This window comes from Melanostigma gelatinosum (genome assembly GCF_949748355.1).
Source record: "Melanostigma gelatinosum genome assembly, chromosome: 11".
NCBI classification, from domain to species: domain Eukaryota; kingdom Metazoa; phylum Chordata; class Actinopteri; order Perciformes; family Zoarcidae; genus Melanostigma; species Melanostigma gelatinosum.
This window is the reverse complement of record NC_136644.1, coordinates 23,665,780-23,686,319: the sequence shown is the minus strand read 5'-3', so window position 1 is coordinate 23,686,319 and position 20,540 is coordinate 23,665,780. Positions and strand designations below refer to the sequence as shown.

Sequence of the window (20,540 nt, the reverse complement as noted above, 5' to 3'; positions counted from 1 at the left end):
TAATGTTTAAAATTTCATATCGTGTTAAACTGAATATTTTAATTGTTATAGACTGTTGGTTGGACAAAAACAACTCCACTTGAAGATGTCCCCATGGGCTCTAGGAAAGTGTAGAGGATGGATATCAGGTGTAAGATATTTTCTGACACTAATTGTTAGTTGCAGTTGGCAAAACAAAACATAAATGGAGGAAGATTTTTGTTTGGCTGAGTGAGTTCGGGGCTCTCCGCCTCCTCCTCCCTGCCCAGGACCTGCCTCCACATGTCGCCTGGCTCTGCCGGCTAACAAACTATTTTCCCACACTGAGCCCGCAGCCAGAGAAAGCAGTTCCACCTCCTCAATCAAACAATCACAGAGCGAGGGAGTGATGGGGAAATCCCAACGGCCTGCTGCTAGATGTTTTGGCAGGAAGTGAGCGGAACCTGTTGGCGGGTAACCCGGCTGTCGGGTTCTTGTCCCTGCTCTCATCTAGAAATCGAATTAGCTGCTAAAATGTTTTTAGGTGCCACCCGCTGTTTGGTGGGCAACGCGTTTCACTTTTCCTGCGGGGTCAGGAGGCATCGGCCCCGACGCCCAGATCCCGTTTCAGCCAGAGGGGTGACGCAAGGATGTTGCAAGAGCTGCTCGGAGGGTTTTCAGTCACAGCTTCGGCACGTTAGCTCGGTTCTGCATTAGCGACAGTTATGTGGCGTCGGGGTAAACGGCTCTGTGGTTCAGTGGAGGCGTGACGCTCTGTGTGGAATCGTTGACGAGCAATCAGGAATTTATTTTGCGGAATAAGATTTCCTTGATTCTGCTTTTAGATTGTGGTTTTAGATTCTTGTCGGAAAGAAAATGTGTTGAAACCAGCTTCAATTTTCAGTTGTCAGAGCCAGTAACTGGTAGTAAAATGATGAGGTGTTCTGTGATATGTTTTGGTGAAAGTTAGGAAAACTTCAAATATGTATGTTGACATGCTCAAGCTGAATTGTTGTCAGAGTTTGACATACTTGCAAGACCGTTTCCCATAGACTTACATTGGGAAAGAGATGTCTGTAGCTCAGCGACTGATTATTAGTGCTTTATTTTTATTTTTTTTAGGTAAATCAACTTCCCAGTATGAACGCATAAACAGCCCTTATTTAAAAGTTGTAAAATGCACTATTGGATGAATCCAGAGCTGTTTTCCTTCCTCCGTATATGTGAATGAGCCAGAGAACAAGGCTGAACTGGGGGGCGGGGTTAAAGGAAACGCTAGTGCGCATGCTCTACGGGTCCATGGATGCAGAAGATCTGCTTAATTTTATACTTGGAAGTCAACTTTTTTTCTGCTTCATGCACTCCAGAGAAACTTTCATAGGAATGAAAGCTCGCTTTCAGTTTGAACTCCAGACAAAGTGGTTTATGATGATCTGGATAACTGTTGGTTTGTGTCCAACATGCCTTATCGTCTGACAGCTAGTGTTTCAGACCCACCAGACCTTTTTAGAGTGATGTTCCAAGATCTCAGATAAGAATGTAATTGTTATTATTGATAGAAACGATTCAAAAACAAGTGTTGAAATAAGATGAAAGTTGCGATAAACTGGATTTATCCTTTAACAAAGTACAATATATTCAGTCGGGAGGCGTGGAACTTGCTCACCATGTGTGGGAAACACTGTTTTGTGTGGCGTGAGTCTGTAGGAACATCTTGTTGAGTCCAGCTTCATGGCTGCAAACACTACAAAGACTGAAGCCAAATGTCACGCTTTTTCTTCTTCTCTTATCTGTTCGTGTGTAAATCCACCGTATAGCTCCATCTCCAGAGGCGCTGTAGAACACGGGGAAAGCATGTAAGACATGAACAAATCCCCCGTGTTTGGTTTGTTATGGCTCATTGTGGTCCAATAATCCTGTCAGCTGCTCTGAGGCGCTCGATAACCCGACATCACAGCCCGAGCTAACCGCTAATCTGTAAACGACATGAACCGACTGTGGTTTCCTGCAGAGCAGAGTGTTGGTGGGAGAGAGTTTATCTAGCTGCTGTGGATCTACGCCAACATGCGCAGGGTTTGATGAGTGTGGACAGGATGATGTGGGACCACCGAGGTTGAAGTTCAGGCACGTGGCACGTTTCTTTTGTATCAGAGGGTCAGATTTAACATCAGTGAGGCAACAAACCAGGAGCCCATCAAGTCACCAGGTTTCTGGTGTTTCCAGTGTTGGTGGGCGGGTGCTGAGCTCTCTCTTCACACAGGATTGATATTAGCAGGTCACTGATATGTAGTGACTCTGATTTTGTTCCAGCTTTTAGAGGAAAAGAGAAAACAGCCTGGAACAAACGGGCATATTGGAGTTTATGTAATTGGTTGGTACAAGTTTCACAAAGACACTGAAATTCATTTTTACTGTAGCTTTAACAGAAGAGTCATTTGAAGTGTCGACCCTGTTTTAACACACAGCCATGACACTATGTTCTAGTCAGTCTATCCCCCCCCCTTGTAAAAACAATGGTTTGGTCCTTTTAACAAATGCAATGAGTCTGCAGCCTGCAAATCACAAACACACAAGAATGTTCTTCTATACGCGAGGACCCATTCATTTTCTTAACCTGCACCTAAACTCCCAAACAACCCATGGAAGAAATGCTCCTCACTCTCCAGCGTTAAAACTCCAGAAGGTCTTTTAAAGGAGCCCACAAACACACACTCGTCAGTCTTTGTCGTTCCCTGCTCTTATTTTGGTGTCTTGTTGACGTCGAGCTCCAAATTTGGATGGTGTGAATGTTGGCGAGAGAGAGAGAAACCTCCAAGCCTTAAACTACAATAACGCGCACACACACACACACACACACACACTCTGGCAGGCTCTGCTACGTCTGTCATTCGATAGCGGTGAGAGCGACAGTGGCCTTAAGAGAGACAAAGGGTTTCAAAGTGGAGCTGAAATAATGACACACACACACACACACACACACACACACACACTGTATCTCTATTTAGAGGCTTCAGGGTGTTTCAGTGATGCCTGTGAATTTTGTTCCCAGTGTTCCTCATTAAAGAGTTAATTTGATCTGTCAATGCTCCTTAAAGTTGAGACGCCCAACTTTGATTCTCCAGAGACCGATCTCTATCTGTTCCTATTCTCACTAAATGTGTTTGTCTGCATCTGCACGAAATGTTGTGTGAATGTTTCATTTAAATAATTTTTCATTTCCCCCGTTTATCTATTTTGTTCCACGATCTTCATAACAGTGAGATATTTTTACAATTAATATGTGCACTTAAAGAAATTTCCCACCATAAATTCTAAGCGTAGCATATTTGTTTACTATTGGGATTTATGATGTAACTCAGTCTAAAAGAATCAAATTCCATCAAATTAATTTTTTTTTTTTTAATATAAGCCATTTAGGAGATCAGTGCCAATATCCAGCTTTACTGTTTTCTGCTGGTGTTGGACATACTTCATCCTTTCATGGCATTACACTGTTTAAGTTGTAAGTATCTGAAATGTCCAATTTATAAAAACCAACAGAAGCTGATTGTTATTGTCACTTGATATATTGTTTCATTGATGAGTTCTGAACGTTTCCATTGATTCATTTCCTCTCTGTCTTTGTGTGCAGAGGTCGTACACGTTGATCGTGGAAGCCTTGGACTTCAACAACGACTCGTCCTCCGGCAGTGAGTATCTTCATCACCTCTTCTTCCTCACTCCTCTCTGCTCGGCTTGATTTCTTACTGACATGAAACACGACCTTTGACCTGAGAGCTCAGTGCTGCACAGGCCTCCGATCCGTAAAGATGCCACGTCTGTGTGAAAACTAACAGACTGCGAATCTGCTTCAGTTTCTTTGTTCAAATGCTTGAAGGAACTCTAGGAAAGTCCAAATGTAGATTTGACATGGCATGGCGACTTAATATCATCTATGAAATTACAGGCAAGATTTTAATGTTTAATATTGTTTTTTAGGTCCTGTATTTGATTCCAGGATGTCACAACCCCTCTCTCTCCTTACTACCTGTCTGCCGTTCACTGTTGACTGTTCAGCAAACACGAAAGAGCCAAAGAAAGAAGTTTTTAAAAAGAGAGAAATATATAAACATTTGTGTGCGAGTTAAATTGTTTGCAAAAAAGGTCAAAATGTTTCATCATTCACTCTGAATTATGACAAAAATCAACAAACTTGTCAGTTCATGTTCAATTAAATACGAGGCACAGACGACATTGGATGACAAAGACATTGTCCTGGAACATCCTTTCCCTTTTTTAACCCATTCTTTAACTTCTGGAGTTCCCTCTCTTGTTTATTGCAGCGCTAACCCCCCCCCCCCTCATTTCTCATTCAGGAAACTGGTTGTAAAGAGCGTGTGAGGAGAGAGCGAAGCCGGCAGCTTTAGTTTGAGCGTCTGTTTACCACCCAGCGGTCAGCGAGGCGGTCGGAGCGAGAGTGTTGGCTCGCTGCTGTATTTGGCGTCCCTCAGGGAGCCATTATAGGCCCGGTGTGAAGTCGGCTGACCTCGGCCCAGGTGGGCTTCACTGCAGCCAGTTTTACTCCACAAGTGGAACCAGAAATGAGCAGTCAAAACAAACCGATAGATACTATTAGGGCCGGGAAATATATTAATATTTATCAACATCTTGACGTGAGACTTGGTATCGTCTTGGATTTTTGACATCGTAATATGAGTGTTTTCTCTTCCTGGTTTAGAAAGGTCACATTACAGTCAACTGATGTAATCTTCTGAACTGTTCTATTACTGCCCTTTACCCGCTTAGTCTTTATATCCTCACTACTGAGGATTATGTATTATCAATCCCATTGTGTACACAATATCGTTGAAATTTTGTGATCAAGGCATTTGCTCAGGAATACTGTTATTTGATGTTCGCCCAGCCATAGATACTATGATACTCTGATGTTGGTTTTTTTGGTCAGAAACCTTCAGCAGGCAAACAAAACTGAAACTGCTGTCAAGCCAAATGAGGACAGAACAAATATTGACCCTCTCAGTTTAGCATCAACACGCTAAGTGCCTCCGACACGTGGTCTTTAGTGGACACCTGCATCGTTCTGTTACCGTGCAGCAGAACCGTCTCTGTGCACGACCTGCTCCGACACAGTTAGTGAACATAGTGAAGCATTTAGCAGCTAAAGAGACGCATATTAACCCGAGGAGTTGGTGGAGACCAAAAGCTCAACAAATCTACAATTAAAACGTCTTTCAGTGGCATCGTCGCTCTACTACAGTCTATTCCGTAGCACCGTCTTTCACAAAGGGGTCCTGGTCAAGATGGCAGCGTAAAAGTACCACATAAAAATAATACAGTAACGACAGACTTAAAAAAACATAGAACACACGTCAAAGAGACAACAGACGGAAAACAAACCAGCAGATTGCTTCAATCAAAGATTTCATTTCGTTCAGTATCGGCAAGTATATTTCTAAAATCTTGTATGCTTATAAAATAATCTAGTTTAAGTTTTCTCTGTAGCTCACTCACAAAAAGGTTAGAATCTGTACATGCTTCAGTAACGGAGAAGGAATTAAACCCAAACTTATCAAGAGGTTTTTCTTCGCGCCAGTTTTCGGAGTTTCAGCTCTCAGGCGAGCGTTTGCTCGACAGCTCGGCCGGTATTCATCGATGAAGTGCCAGGTTTGAATATTTGCTCAAATATTCTGGACGGAACGGATCCAGCCTCTTTCGAGGGTACCTATTTTTCAAATCTGCTACCCCCGTGGCATTTTCATCACCACTTTTTAAAAAAAGAATTTTTTTTTCCCCATCGTAATGTGAAGTGTCACAGTTTGCTTCCAGGCCGATGGTGTTACCTGCGCCGAGGTTTCTGGAGTCTCTTTTCAGCTCTTTGAGTCCAGTCGCCCGTCGTTTAAACGGACGCCGTCACCTCGGCCCGACCACACTTTCCACCCCGCCGGTGAAATACCACAGAGCAGCTCAGCATTTTCAAACTCTCTGGAATATTACAGCAGCCCGCCTCCTTCTGCAGCTACAACTACCGCTGTCCTCGCAAACGCTCCAGCAGAGTACTGTTACTGTACTGTGTTTGTCCAGCTGCTGAGGACGAGGCTCAAAGACTAATGACCTATAGTCATGAGGCGATTCATCCTTTGTTCAACATTTTGTTTTGTGTATTTCCATCATTGCCTAAAAAGAGTACATCCTTTACTACTTTATCTTTGAATAAAGCAGAGTCATAGTGACCACGTCCACTTCTTATAGACTGTCTGTCTCGTGTGCATCTCTTCGCCTCAGTGTTTCCTGTCTGACTGATCTAAACCGTTGTGTCTGCAGGCGCTGGCGGGGCGACGATTGAGAAGGCCGTCCACTCGGGGATGATCAACCCGGGCCGGCAGTGGCAGAGCCTGAAGCACAACGGCCCCGTGGCCCAGTTCCACTTCCAGGTCCGCCTCAGCTGCGACGAGCACTACTACGGCTTCGGCTGCAACAAGTTCTGCCGCCCGCGAGACGACTTCTTCGGCCACTATGAGTGCGACCACAACGGCGACAAGACGTGCCTGGAGGGCTGGTCCGGTGCGGACTGCAACACTGGTGAGTTCTCTCTGGGTTTTATTGATGCATGGGAACTCTACTCTTCTAGCCCATTTCATATAACGTTGTTGTAAATCATGTCGGAGCCGTTTTTAATTGATTCTCCTGACTTCCAGGCAGAGATTTGTTCCCTGAATTTATATTAAAATACACTTTCAATGGCTTATCAAAACTATACTTCCCGTCACACATGAATGGGATACAATGATTTAATCAACTGACTCTCTAGACTGATTATTGGAGCGTATTGATCAAATTCTGATATTAAGCCGGGACCGCTTCTCTGCTGGTGCGTTCAAGTGCTTGTGGAAAACCGGAGACATCCATGACCCGTATTTAGCCCACATTTCTTCCTTTGCCGTCCCTCTACAGCGATGTGCAGACAGGGCTGCAGCACAGAACACGGATCCTGTAAAGTTCCTGGAGAGTGCAAGTGAGAACCAGCACACACGAAACACGAGCACCGCGGCTTTTCTGTATTTGATAGTGACCGTAGAGACAGAGACATGTAACATGGGAGGGACAGGGCGGTATGACATGAGACAAAAGTCCTCAACTTAAGTCCTCAAATTAAGCTGTCTTCTTTCACACCAGTGAAAAGAAACTTCCAAAATCCACATTTAGGTGTTTATTTTACTACTGTGTCGATCTGTTTAAAAGTTAGTTAGATAATGCCTCATTTGCATATTTAAACTTACAATTTCAGAAAACGTGTAATACAAAAAATAATTGTCTTGATGTAAGTAATCAACTGGGGAAGTTTCATGGTGATAGCTATTGATTCTTTTTTTAGTTTTTCTTTTTACCTGTAGTGTTTCCAAAATGTATCATTTTACGATGCATGTATTTAAAGTATTAGTTAGTCAGTATTAGGGCACAATTTAACAACAGTTTTCATAGTATTCCGTCTTTTTTAATCTAATAATTGCAACTGTGCCCATTTTTATTGTTTTGTGTGTGTGTGTGTGTGTGCGTGTGATGTCTCTCAGGTGTCTGTATGGCTGGCAGGGGGAGTATTGCGATCACTGCATCCCTCATCCCGGCTGTGTTTACGGCAGCTGTGTGGAGCCCTGGCAGTGTCTCTGTGACACCAACTATGGAGGACAGCTGTGTGACAAAGGTACACACACACACACACACACACACAGAAACACTTGGACACACTGTTAAGTTATTAGAGAACTGGCTCAACAGCTTTAAGTGTGTTTTCTCGTTTCTTCTGCCTTTTTTTCCCCCTGAGGGTTTTTCGTTGCGTATTAGAAGGAACATGAGTATCTTCCTCCGTCTTGAACACACAGATAAAAGTACATTTTATTTTGTGAACCTCTGCAGCTAATTATCCAGAGAATTAAATAAGAATGTCGCAACTTTACGCTGCAGATCTGAACATGTGTGCGACGCTGCAGCCGTGTCTGAACGGAGGAACCTGCAGCAACACTGGACCAGACAAATACCACTGCTCCTGTCCCGACGGCTTCTCGGGGGTCACCTGTCACAGAGGTGAGAGGGGTCCGTGGTTCAATTCCCCCTGCCAGCAGCAAGGCACCATGAAGACTTTTCAACCCTTCCTGTGAAGTGTTATCGGAACTTCATGTTTACTTACAACAGGATTAAAATGACGTGGTGTCTCTGATTATCTGTCTTTTTGGATTTATGTCCATAAATCCAGTTCGATTTTAAATCGGCTATATTTAACTGTTCTATATTTATGTTTCTTGATTTTTGCTATACATTACTCATATGCACATTGAGTCCAAATAACGTGAGTAAATAAAAGTAGTCAACCGAATCCTGCATTGTTGCCTGTTTTTGTTTGGCCTCTGATCTGACTGTAAACGTGTCTCCGTCTGTCTCAGCGGACCACGCCTGTCTGTCCAGCCCCTGCCTGAGTGGAGGAAGCTGTGTGGAAACCAGTCAGGGTTTCGAGTGCCGCTGTGCCCCCGGCTGGACCGGACCCTCCTGCTCCAACAGTAAGCCCCGCTGAAACCTTCATCATTCATCAGGTCCTCTTTGAAACCTCCGGTGAAGCTTCATGAACTTTCTCTCCGTCTCAGATGTGGACGAGTGTCTGGTGAACCCCTGCAGTCATGGAGGAACCTGTCAGGACCTGGTGAACGGTTTCAAGTGTACCTGTCCGCCTCAGTGGACCGGAAAGACCTGCCTCATCGGTGGGTCCTGTTAGAAACATTCACTCGAGACTGGTGTAAAAATCATTCATCATTGGACATTTATTCTTTGCAAAGGACGAGACCGGGTTGATTCCCATACAGAATGTAAATCAAGACCGCTCGAAGATGTGTCTCTGGTATTTATGCTAGGTAAACAACACGCAGTGGGCTGGCACAAGGTAACACACACACACTTCGCGTTTCACACAGGCTGGCTCACGTATCTGGACACTTTTCTAGTACACGGGTCACTTTCTATCGCAAATGAGCCCTGTGTAAGTATTTCCGCTTTCTACACGTTTGTTATCGTTCTTATTCAGGACAAACCGCTGAAGTGTTCTTTCGGCAATCAACTGCTTCTTAATGGATTAAAACATTTGCTGAAGACAGAGTGTCAGTGAACGTTCGCACAAGGACACAGGCCTTAAACACCACAGAGGAGATGAGCTTCTGTTAAATGTGTAACGTTCTTTAATCATTGAAACGCATACGAATTAGTCATTTAGACTTTTCCCAACATTCCCACCTGTTTATACTATTTGTATAACTTCTAATAAAAATTAATAAATGTCCAATCTAACTACTAAATAAGTGAAAGCATAAAAACAAAAATACATCAAAATCAATAAGAATTGAATATAATCAAACACGTATTTTAATGTTTTATGGATTAACATATTTAATAAAAAGAATGTTTTAACAAACATTCTGTGTCCTGTCTTTATTAGCCACAGGTAATACTGCAATCATCATTTCGTCTCTTTTCGGCATACGAATCACGATTACTTCACAGTTAAGTGTAATCGTCACGTCCCAGCTCCGCATCCTGCTGGGAAATCTGTAACTACGCGAGAGTTTGTTTAGTCATGTCATTTTTGCAGACCCCTCCTCTCTCCGCCAGCAGCACGTCTCGACCCCGCTACCATATTGTTGCCCACCAAAATAGTACTGTTTCAAACCCCGCGGCAATTTGATTTCCCCTCGGGACCCCAATGGCATCCATGTAGACTGACTGACTGAAACTGCCAGATGGGATGACCTTTGTGGTCTGTCTCTAGGAGGTTACGCAGGGAGGCGTCAGCCATAGGCATAGAATGACCTCACCAACTGTGCCAAGGCACGAGTTCCGCTCCACTGCTTGTGTTTACTGCTACTGTTCGTTTGGTTGTATTTTGTGTTTATTAATTGTCAATTTTAGCTTCCTAACTTCCCATCATAATGTTGGACTAATTATGATTAAAGCAAAACATAGTTCCCCTTATCCCACATAGCCCTGGCTGTCTGAATTTATCAATTTCCGCGATGTTAGTTGTACCACTGAGCCCTTTTGTTTCTTACAGACACCACTAACCCCTCTGAGCGCGTTAGTATCTTCACTGGTCAGACAAATGGCCCCAGAGGCTTCAAATCCCTGTCCTTCCAGACTCACCCAGAGGGAACAGGTGCCCCAAGATTAAGAGTTATCAGTGCCACTGTGTCTCGATCCATTTAGAGCAGGGGTGCCCAATACGTCGATCACGATCGAGGTAGTGCGGGTAGATCGCATGCCATTCAAAAAAAAAAAATATCTATATCTATATCTATATCTCCATATCTATCTATCGATCTATCTATGTATCGCCATCCATTTGTCACTTGATTTTCTAACACACGGGTCACCATGTATGCGCGGCGCTACTGCAAAACTCCGGCGAGCTAATTTGTTAGCCTTCAGATTTATTTCTACTAAAGTAGCTGAAGCTGCAGCGCCACGATTGCAAAAATTGCAACGCTGTTTCACCTGAACTCGTCTGGAGTGGAGGATGAGATGTTGACACTGCAAGCTGACATTCAGCTGAAGTCCAGGGCTCATGGACAGTTTCCTCACAGAGGAAAAGTACCCAAACATGAGGACATGTGACACCTTCTTGACTGCATTATTCGGCTCTACTCATGTATGTGAGTCAGCCTTTTCCCACATGAAGAACATTAAGTCATACACCGTTCCACCATGACTGATGCTCATTTGAAGTCTGCTTGAGGCGGCTACCAGCAGCTACTGTCCGGACTATGCAACTCTGCCCAATCCCATTCAGTGCAATCATCAGAGTAAGGTAATGACCACAAATGTACCGAATTGTATTGTGCCATAAGGGTTCATGCAGTTATGCAAGGTACGCCAACATATATTGTAAATGTGAAGTATACTCTGTGTGTGTGTGTGTGTGTGTGTGTGTGTGTGTGTGTGTGTATGGCATTTTTTTATGTAGGTAGATCATTTTGACTTGGTCATTTCAAAAGTAGCTCGCAAGCCACAAAAGTGTGGGCACCCCTGATCTAGAGGATCTGTCAATTATTGTCAAACAATATTTCTTCTCTGCATATTAGTTTAGTTCAATGGAATCCATGCAAATATGTTGAAATGGATTATATTTTGCACATACAGTGCATGCTAGACCCAAACATTTTTTTTGTTTTAGTAGTTTTTGCAAAGACCCTCTTTATCACAGATACCTTCCCACCTGTTGAGACATGGTCCAACCCATGGTTCAAAAGAGCCGTATATCTATATAAGGTCTTAGGTAATATTAGTTTGCCCTCGGGTCATTCCCAGAAATTTTGTTTATTTTGCAGTTTTGTTTTATCCGATGATTTTATTTTAATTTTTTTTTTATTAATTTTTTTTTTCTTGCTGTGAAACATTTTCTATTTCTTTCTCTTACTTGTGCTTTTTTTTTTTTTTTGGAATTAGTTTTTGCTTACTGTATGACCATGTTCATCCATATAAAGTAAGATTCTTCCCCTGGTGGGTCGAATTTAGCTATTTTAGTTGCACTAATTGTTTTCAAAGCCTCTTTCTCTGCAGAGGAGAGAGAAAATGTCTCACCTATTTTGTTTAAATTTAGAGCACGGCCTTTTGCTGTGACAGTGTCCTAGTTCATCAACACTGCAGTAATAATTTGGTGAGTTAGAAACCTCTTGCACACAACAGTCAATCATTTATTCAAACCACTTTCATTCTCACAGGTTAACTGGAGCCTGTTTTTTTTTTTTTTTTTTAGCACAAATCCTGTTTTGTCTGTAAGCCTGTTTTGGAATCTTATGGTCGTTGACGGTACCGATACATATTCTGTTTGTACCTGCCCCAAAATCACACACAAAACACTACTTCACACCCTTCAATAGCTCTAACCCCACAATTATATTTGATACAGTTCTAATATTTCTATCCATTATTCTTCACCGTCAGTTTGTGTCCGTGCTTCAGTGTGTGTGCGTGTTTTTACATGACCTGCATTTGTCGCGAGCTCAGTTGTTGTGTCTGAGAGCCTCCGGGACAGTGGGAGGCGGGAGAGAGAGGAGAGCAGTGTTCGGATGGTTGGGAGCTGTGGAAGATCTGGGGGTGAAGCAGAGGGTGGGGGAACATCCGGAGGAGCCCGTCTCCCTCACACCACCTCACAAAGGTGTACGCTTGGATACAAATCAGGTGGAGGACAACAGTCCTCTTCTAACTCCAGAACCAGAACTGTTGCTGTGCTCCTTTTCCAAATTTGTGCTGGAGGTTTGAGGCTGTTTAGGAGAACTTTGTTTAAGTTATGATTCATCTCTTCCATTGGTGGGGATCAGTTTTTCCTCGGGGCGTTTTCAGTCCGGCAGGTCGGCGCTCCATCCTTCACCTCCTCTCACTGAGACTAATAACCAGGATGATCTCAGGGAGGCATGGTTGTGGTTTGGAGGATTAGCGCTACGGATCGCCCCACCGCGGCGCTAATCCTTGAGCCACATGCTCCTCAACCTTTAACTGTTGCTAGCGTTAGTTTTGTCTGCCAGCCCTTGATTTTGAAGTCCACTGCTGAATGATTTCAGATGGATCCACTGCTTTCAGTCCGTCCTCCTGCTGACCGACTTGAAGGCCAGACTCAAAGCACCCTTTCACACTGTTTGTTCCATATGTTCCTGTTCCTCCTCCCGACCTTTGACATCTGCTTCCTCTGTTGTTCATTGACTTGTTAAATGATGAAAGGCAATGAAGCGGCATTTTAAGCTAAAATAACTTTTGCTGAAAAAGAAGCCACTGTGGCATTTACAGGACAGGCCAATTGTTAAAATAATATTACAAATAATAACAATAATAAAAGCAATTAACTTTATTTATACAGCACTTTTCAAAACAAAGGTTACAAAGTGCTTTTTAAAAATAGTTTAAAACTTTTACAACATTGAGCAAAGAAGCAACATATAAAAAAAAATCATCTGTAAACTCCTGCTTTCTCCCTCTAATCCGTTTATTCTGTTTGTTTCGTTTCAGATGCCAACGAGTGCGACGACGACCCCTGCGCCAACGCCAACTCCTGCCGAAATCTGATTGGCGGATACTTCTGCGAGTGCGTCCCAGGTTGGACGGGCCAGAACTGTGACACCAGTGAGTAAGACGCGACAATAATCATAATGTGTAGTGAGGAGCAGATGGGACGAGGCACGAACTGTCAACCGGCAGCAGCGATAACAATAATCTTTATTTGTACAGAAGCTTTTGTTTTGAAACTCTGTTTGATCAACTGTTGCCTGAGGCTGCAATATTCAGGTGTGTGGATTCACAAACTCAGCCTTACTTTTAACATCTTTTTCTGTTTGTACATGGTTAAATAATAGACTCTTTCCCATCCAACAAGAACAGGAGATTAATAAAACAACAATTTTGTTACAGACGGACACGGTTTGGTAAATCTTTGCTTTGTTGGCAATCAGATTCAAACGTTTTTGAGCTGTTTTGGCAAAAAAAACCATCCTCGAAACTCCGTCATTTCACTTACAGTTTAGCTTTAAGTTCCTAAACAGCGTATCCGCAGAAAAACTGTTTTGTGTGTATGCTTTTTATAAAATCTCATTTAAAAACTTGATTTTCTTCTTTTTCCGAAGATATCAACGACTGTCGAGATCAGTGTCAGAACGGAGCGACATGCAAGGTGAGCGTCAGAGGATTCACACACACACACACCACAGCTATAAACAGCAAATATGCTGAGCCATGCATGCAGGACAGAGACACGACTGTGTATTTGTGCTTGTATGTCCATGACAACAGCAGATCAGATTTCTCCAAACGTTTTCATTTCCCAACAGAAGATAAACAGTCCGTCCTCGTTCTTTTCAAATGCTGATTGCTCATTTTTTTCTTTCTGCCATTCTTCATCACACAATGGGTTGTTGTTTACTGATGGGAGCCAGATTACATTACATTAGCAGCGTTATCTGACAGTGTGCATGGTCACCGTACAGCCCAGTTTGATTTACAGGATTTATGGTTCAGTGTTTTTGGGTGAAACTGAATCTTAAATACAAACTATTATTGAGTTAAAGTGTAAATATGTGTGCAGATTTTAAAACTTTAAAGACTCATTTGGTCGGTCTTCTGACCTCCCTGAACATGCTGCTTGGTTTGGCTAAGAGCTAGAAGCTAATACATACAGTGTGAATTGTGCCATATAGTTTGTAGTAATAATAACTTTGTTTTTAAAGGTGCTAAATAAATGGAGTTCACAAAGTGCTTTGACAGTCAAAGCAGTGAAAACAAGACAATAATAACAGAAAGCTCGTAGTAAGCTAGCGTTAGCTAGCGAGTCAACCATGTGGAAAGTGAAAATTTGAGGTGACAATGTGGGCATTGTGTAAACTTAGATCTTAACATTAACAACTAATTTATAAAAGATGTTATACAATTAAAAATGAATGTACATACACAAACTAAAACTCCTCAATTAGCAAACTCAATCACACATCCCTCACGGTACAGTAACAGCTAGCTAGCAAAAACTAGCAAAAGGTGTTAACAAGACTAAATACTGAAATATCATAAGAATTACAAAATATGGTCACTGGCGTGTGACTTGGAGATATAAATATCTATCTCAATAACAGAACTTTTCTCCTTCAGGACCTGGTGAACGGTTATAAGTGTGTGTGCGCTCTGGGTTTCGCCGGCGACCGCTGCGAGAAAGACGTGGACGAGTGCGCCAGCGGGCCGTGCCTCAACGGCGGCCGATGCCACGACGCAGTTAGCGGCTTCCGCTGCCTGTGTCCACCCGGCTTCTCTGGAAGTCGCTGTCAGGTGAGCTAAGATACGGTTCATGCAAACGGGAAGCAGGAAGTTTATTTCTGCAAACACACCTGGTTTGTTTAAATATTTATTTTATCTAAAACAGTCGTAATACGCCGTTTTATTATCCAACTATACATCCACTAAAATATAATAATCTTTCATCAAGAACTCTTAAAAATATAATTTGAATCCATCAGGACCAGTATTTGCCTGTTTATTTGTGTTCGTGTCTGCTGTGACCTGATTTTAAACTCTGCATTGTTCTTTTATGTGGCTCGGCTGGTCCTGTTCCTCTATTCAATTCGATTGATATTCAATATTATAATTATAGATAATTGATGTAACTTTAGACCCGGTCTTTGTCTGGCTGCTTAACACTCTGAACAGCTGAAAGGAGTCCAAAGAAAGGAGTCCAAAGTATGCCTGACACACTGTTTTCTTGATATACTCGACTTATAAATACTGCTTTTAATTAGGAGATGCCATAAATAACAAGTGACAATTCTATCTTGGCTCTTAAAGATGGAACACAAAAAAATACTGTGTACAGTGCTGTTATTGTATGATATTAATGTATTAGCTGTTGAACAAATTATGATTGTGACATGCCGAGCGTTGCATTTTTCCCAGCTGGAGGCTGAATTGTTCTCTCTGTCCACAGCTGGATATCGATTACTGCCTCCACAGTCCGTGTCAAAACGGCGGCCGGTGTTTCAACCTCGCGGCAGAATACTTCTGTAACTGTCCCGACGACTTCGAGGGCAAGAACTGCTCTCACCTGAGGGACCACTGCCGCACGACGCCCTGCAAAGGTTCACGTCCACCCCACGTTCTCTCGTTATCCATGAACGGCTTTGTTGTCTGCGCACAGTTCCTCAAGTTCTTTACTCGAGTACAATTCTCAGCTACTTGTACTTTACGTTAGTGTTTGCATATTCTGCTACTTTCTACTTCTACTCCACTACAGGCCAGCTGTTTCCCGATGTTTCTACTAAGCTAAGCTAACTGGCTGCTGGTTTTAGCCTCATATTTACCGTACAAATATAGAGTAGAAGTAATCTGAACATCCAGATGTGGTGAGAAAGAAAATTAGCATATGTCTCGTTCTCCCACAGTGATTGACAGCTGCACGGTGGCGGTGGCGTCCAATAGCACGCCGGGCGGGGTGCGTTTGATTTCGTCCAACGTGTGCGGCCCCCACGGGCGGTGTCGCAGCCACGCCGGCGCACAGTTCAGCTGCGAGTGTGAGGAGGGATTCACCGGGACATACTGCCACGAGAGTGAGCACATAAATGATTATCGATTTATAATTCTGGTACTTCAATGTGTTTTTAATAATCTCTCGAGCAATAACTTTTTTTTGTTAACTTCAGGGTTCTATAAAAACTAAATTGATGATTAAAAAAAAAGAAATATAATACATTATAGTTTCTCTTCCCTCTTCCTGGCAGACGTAAATGACTGTGAGAGCGCCCCCTGTCTGAATGGAGGAACCTGTATCGATAAAGTCAGTCAGTATCAGTGTATCTGCGCTGACGGCTGGGACGGACCTGCCTGCCAGAACAGTGAGTCCTCCTCTTCCTCCCTCTTCGTCCTCGTACCTGGAGCAGGAAGAGGCGGTGTTGAGCGGCCATATTGGATGCGTTCCGATGTTTTTGCTATTTGTCCCGCAGACATCGACGACTGCGGCGCCGCTCCTTGTCGGAACCGCGGCGTCTGTCGAGACCTGGTCAACGATTTCTACTGCGAGTGTAGCAACGGCTGGAAGGGGAAGACCTGCCACTCAAGTGAGAAAACATAAAACTGCCGCGTGAACGCACGCCCTCCAGTTGTTCCAGATGTTGGTTCAAATTTCTGACTCGCTGTTTTTATTCCCAGGGGAGAGTCAGTGCGACGAGGCGACCTGTAACAACGGGGGAATCTGCTACGACGAAGGAGACGCCTTCAAGTGTCTGTGTGCTGCTGGCTGGGAGGGCGCCACCTGTAACATCGGTCAGCAATGACATGACGCTGTTTTTTAAATTTTTTTTTAAGGGTCTTCATGTTTAGGCAAAAAAAGTCTAACTGTCGTCTTTGTGTCTACAGCGAAGAACAGCAGCTGTCTGCCGAGTCCGTGCGAGAACGGAGGAACCTGTGTGGTGGGCGGAGACTCGTTCAGCTGCGTCTGTAAGGAGGGCCGGGAGGGCGCCACCTGCAGCCACAGTGAGTCACTGCACAGCCACTGCTCTCGTCCGCGTAATGTAACATTTTAAGGGTTCACATTCCGTGCGAAGACATGATTTGTGAGTGTCTCATTATACGCTACATGTGATGCATTTCACATTGAAATCGTGGACCTTTTTGTTTTAAGAGGACGGCGTGTTAATGTGCTAACATTTAGCATGTTAGAATGCTAACCATATGCATGTTAATTAGATTCAGCATGTCACAAATGTTAGTGTTAACATGCTAAATGTCGACATTTTAAAATGAAGTATGTGCACAAAAAAATAGTATTAGAAAGGTATGTACGAATATGTGCAACATATTGAAACGAACGTCTTTAAATAGCTCCGAGGCTGATGGGACATTAGTTTCTGGATAAACCAGATGTGTAGCTTTTAGAAAAGGATCCATCCTCTGGCGACCATGAATCTCTGCTTCTAAACTTCAATCGCAATCCGTACAATAGATGTTGAGTGAAAGTGTTGCCCTGTCAGAGCTACGCTGCTAATGTGACTCAAGATATTTCATTTCATAGTCCAGAGTCAGACTGGAGAGATTTAGACGAGTGTGACGTGACCAACACGGTGAGTGAAGATTTTCTTTCTTCATTTTCCAGATGCCAACGACTGCAGTCCTAATCCCTGGTGAGTTCAACACACACTGATGTACATATTACATTTAATATGTACATCACGATATCCTTTGACTTCTTTTATGACTTTTTATTGATATACTATACTAGGACATTTTATGACTTTTTTACTATGCTGACATTTTGTACAACATAGAATTCGATGGATTTTTAATGATTTCTTTTACATTTTTATGTCAGTTTGTCAACAAAGTATAGTCTGTTGAAATATGTCATAAGACGGTATGCCTTATTAAATCATAAAAATGTCAATATAGTATAGTACTAAAAAAAAGTAAAGTAATTTTATAATTAAGATTCGGTGTGAGTGCTCCAGCTCAGGTTGTTTTTTATTTCCCTCCCCCCCCCCCCCAATAAACCCATCATCTCTGTCCTGCAGTTACAACAGTGGTACCTGTGTCGATGGAGACAACTGGTATCGATGTGAATGCGCTGCGGGGTTCGCCGGCCCAGACTGCAGGATCAGTGAGTGTTGACCTTTAACCTTCTCTCTCCATCTCTCCCTCCACTCATCTGCTGCTCTTTTATTATTCCCATTCTGTCTTTTCATTTAGCTCTCGGACAAAGACAAAAATGTAATTCATATTTCAGTGGGCGGTAAATCACAACTTGTCACTCGTCTCTTTTAGATATCAACGAGTGCCAGTCGTCTCCCTGCTCCTTCGGCTCCACCTGTGTGGATGAAATCAACGCTTTCCGTTGCATCTGTCCAGCAGGGAGAACCGGCCCTCGCTGCCAAGAAGGTAAAACCTGCAGACAGTTTAAGTACTTTATCCCGTTTGTATACCTAGTACTGCAACAACAGACGTTATCTTCACCATCATGTGACTCTTAAAGCCGACGTAAATCGCTGTTACTGACGAACTCCTCTGCTGTCGGGACACCTCTGCACTGAGACGTGTCCGTCAGAGTTGATGCTGACGGTGAAGTTTGTGCTGCAGCGTCGGGGAGGCCCTGTGTGGTCGGAGGGCTGCTGGCTCTGGACGGAAGCAGATGGGACGAAGGCTGCAACAAGTGCCGCTGTCACAACGGGAGGATCGGCTGCTCGAAGGTAGAACGACTTTTACAACAAACGCCTGAAATGATGAAGGCAAGATTTCATGAAACTTATTTTCTTTTTACAAAATGATTATGAAGTTACTGTTTACACTGTTCTTTTAACATTTAGATTTTTAATTTTTTTAAAGATTTTAGTACTCGATTGTACACTAAATCCAGAGTTGGAATGTTTTTTGCAGTGCATTCATAGTTATTATAATGTTTCTGTCCAAGTTTTATAGAGTTGTTTAGCAAAAGCATGCTAAATGTAAACAACGCATTTATGAGTTAAGTTGTAACTACTTTAACACAATTATACAGTGTGAACAACAACATCATGATGCATCTGAAGATGGTAGTGATGTTATTGGCTTGATGGATGGAGGCAAAGAACAAACAGTCTGTAATAATGCTCATCACTCTAAAAGTGAAAGTACAGCAGCAGCCATTATGCAGGATTGGTAGAGGCGGATCTATTTTAAACTCTGTTCTGTAGTTGTTGTTGTTTTTTGATGATGAACAGACAATGTATTGTGTATTAGGCGGAGTGCATGAGCCCAGCCCACCGGGCCCCGCCCCCGGCCAGGTGTCACTCAGAAAGCAGCTGCGCCAACGTCACCTTTACCTTCAACCAGGACATCACGGCAATGGTCGGTTTGGTTTTCCTCCTTCCAAACACAAAACTATTTTGGTTCCATTAGTAGAAACGTTCTCCTCGGGGGGGGGGTTCATATCGGGTACAATTGCGCCACACCTCCACGCTGTGGCCGCTGATGAATTTGCTCTGGTGTGGTGTTACAGGGTGTGACGGTGGAGCAGGTCTGCCGTGAGCTTGGGAGCCTCTACGTCGTCAAGAATCTGTCCTCCGACTCCTCCGTCTCCACGAGCTGCGAGCCGTCGCTCAGCACCAACAAGGAGATCCACGTGGCCATCGTGAGTCACGGTGTGGACTGAAAAAAGTCCTTTAATAGTTGTTGGAAACGTGGAACAAAACTCTGTAGTGTAAAGATTTTAAAGCAGTCATCAGTTGATGGGATCGGGTATTAAGTTCCTACCATTTCCAGTAGATCAAGCTCACATTTAGCAAAAGTCTGGTATTATAAAATGGAAAATAAGTCAGAATTCGGAGATAAGAGCGCAACACTGTCGCTAAAAGCTTAAGATTTGTTAAACTGTTTCAAACCGCTGTTTCTGCAGCCAGAAACATGAAATGCATCCAGTGTGCCAGATGATTTTTTTTGGACTGGAAAAGCTTTCATGACTTATTGTGTTGCATGAATCGGTGATTAGAGGGTACCAACGCAAGCATTTATTTAGACTGAAATGCCACAGATAAACCATAACGGGAGTTTTTCCTGCTGGTTATTGCAGTCGACGGAGGACCAGAGGACGGGTCTGACCTTCGTCAAGGAAATCACGGACCGGATCATGGATCTGGTCAGCAAGAAGAGCGCCAACAGCACCGTCATCAGCGCCATCGCAGAGGTCCGGATCCAGAGGAGATGGCGCCACAACCCCAACGGTGAGCCACTAAGTGGAGAAGGACGTCAACGTTTTACAACTCTTGTGCATTTGAGCGTGAAACGCCGTTCTCGCCTTTGGGAATTGTAGTTTGACAAAATAAGGAGCACTCACTGGCTTTTTTTTTTTTCGGTCGGAATGAATGTTAAGTGCAGTTTATTTTGAATAAAAAGGGATCGCGCTACGTAGGCTAGACAGACGTATTTATGTACTAGACGTACAGTGATGAAACCGATATCCATCTTTTTATCTGACGTTGGCTAAAGCGGCAAACAAATTCCCATAAAGTCGGACTGTCACTTCACACTTAAAGTGACTCAAAGATTTATATTTTTTTTGT

General features: G+C 43.3%; 1 protein-coding gene across 3 annotated transcripts in view; it reads left to right on the top strand.

Moving 5' to 3' along the window:
- The window catches only part of LOC306785150 (protein jagged-1a-like), a 29,501-nt gene that overhangs the window by 7,224 nt on the left and 1,737 nt on the right, over positions 1-20,540 (top strand). For all 3 annotated transcript variants that reach the window (XM_079279382.1, XM_079279381.1, XM_079279380.1), the window contains 23 exons: positions 3,590-3,647; positions 6,280-6,537; positions 6,910-6,970; positions 7,527-7,657; positions 7,918-8,037; positions 8,394-8,507; positions 8,592-8,705; positions 12,994-13,107; positions 13,605-13,651; positions 14,620-14,793; positions 15,446-15,596; positions 15,900-16,064; positions 16,236-16,349; positions 16,458-16,571; positions 16,663-16,776; positions 16,870-16,986; positions 17,606-17,633; positions 18,021-18,106; positions 18,271-18,384; positions 18,583-18,692; positions 19,222-19,329; positions 19,481-19,612; positions 20,051-20,201. In XM_079279382.1, coding sequence (XP_079135508.1) covers positions 3,590-3,647; positions 6,280-6,537; positions 6,910-6,970; positions 7,527-7,657; positions 7,918-8,037; positions 8,394-8,507; positions 8,592-8,705; positions 12,994-13,107; positions 13,605-13,651; positions 14,620-14,793; positions 15,446-15,596; positions 15,900-16,064; positions 16,236-16,349; positions 16,458-16,571; positions 16,663-16,776; positions 16,870-16,986; positions 17,606-17,633; positions 18,021-18,106; positions 18,271-18,384; positions 18,583-18,692; positions 19,222-19,329; positions 19,481-19,612; positions 20,051-20,201 — 2,695 coding nt within the window. The remainder of the gene's footprint in view (positions 1-3,589; positions 3,648-6,279; positions 6,538-6,909; positions 6,971-7,526; positions 7,658-7,917; positions 8,038-8,393; positions 8,508-8,591; positions 8,706-12,993; positions 13,108-13,604; positions 13,652-14,619; positions 14,794-15,445; positions 15,597-15,899; positions 16,065-16,235; positions 16,350-16,457; positions 16,572-16,662; positions 16,777-16,869; positions 16,987-17,605; positions 17,634-18,020; positions 18,107-18,270; positions 18,385-18,582; positions 18,693-19,221; positions 19,330-19,480; positions 19,613-20,050; positions 20,202-20,540) is intronic.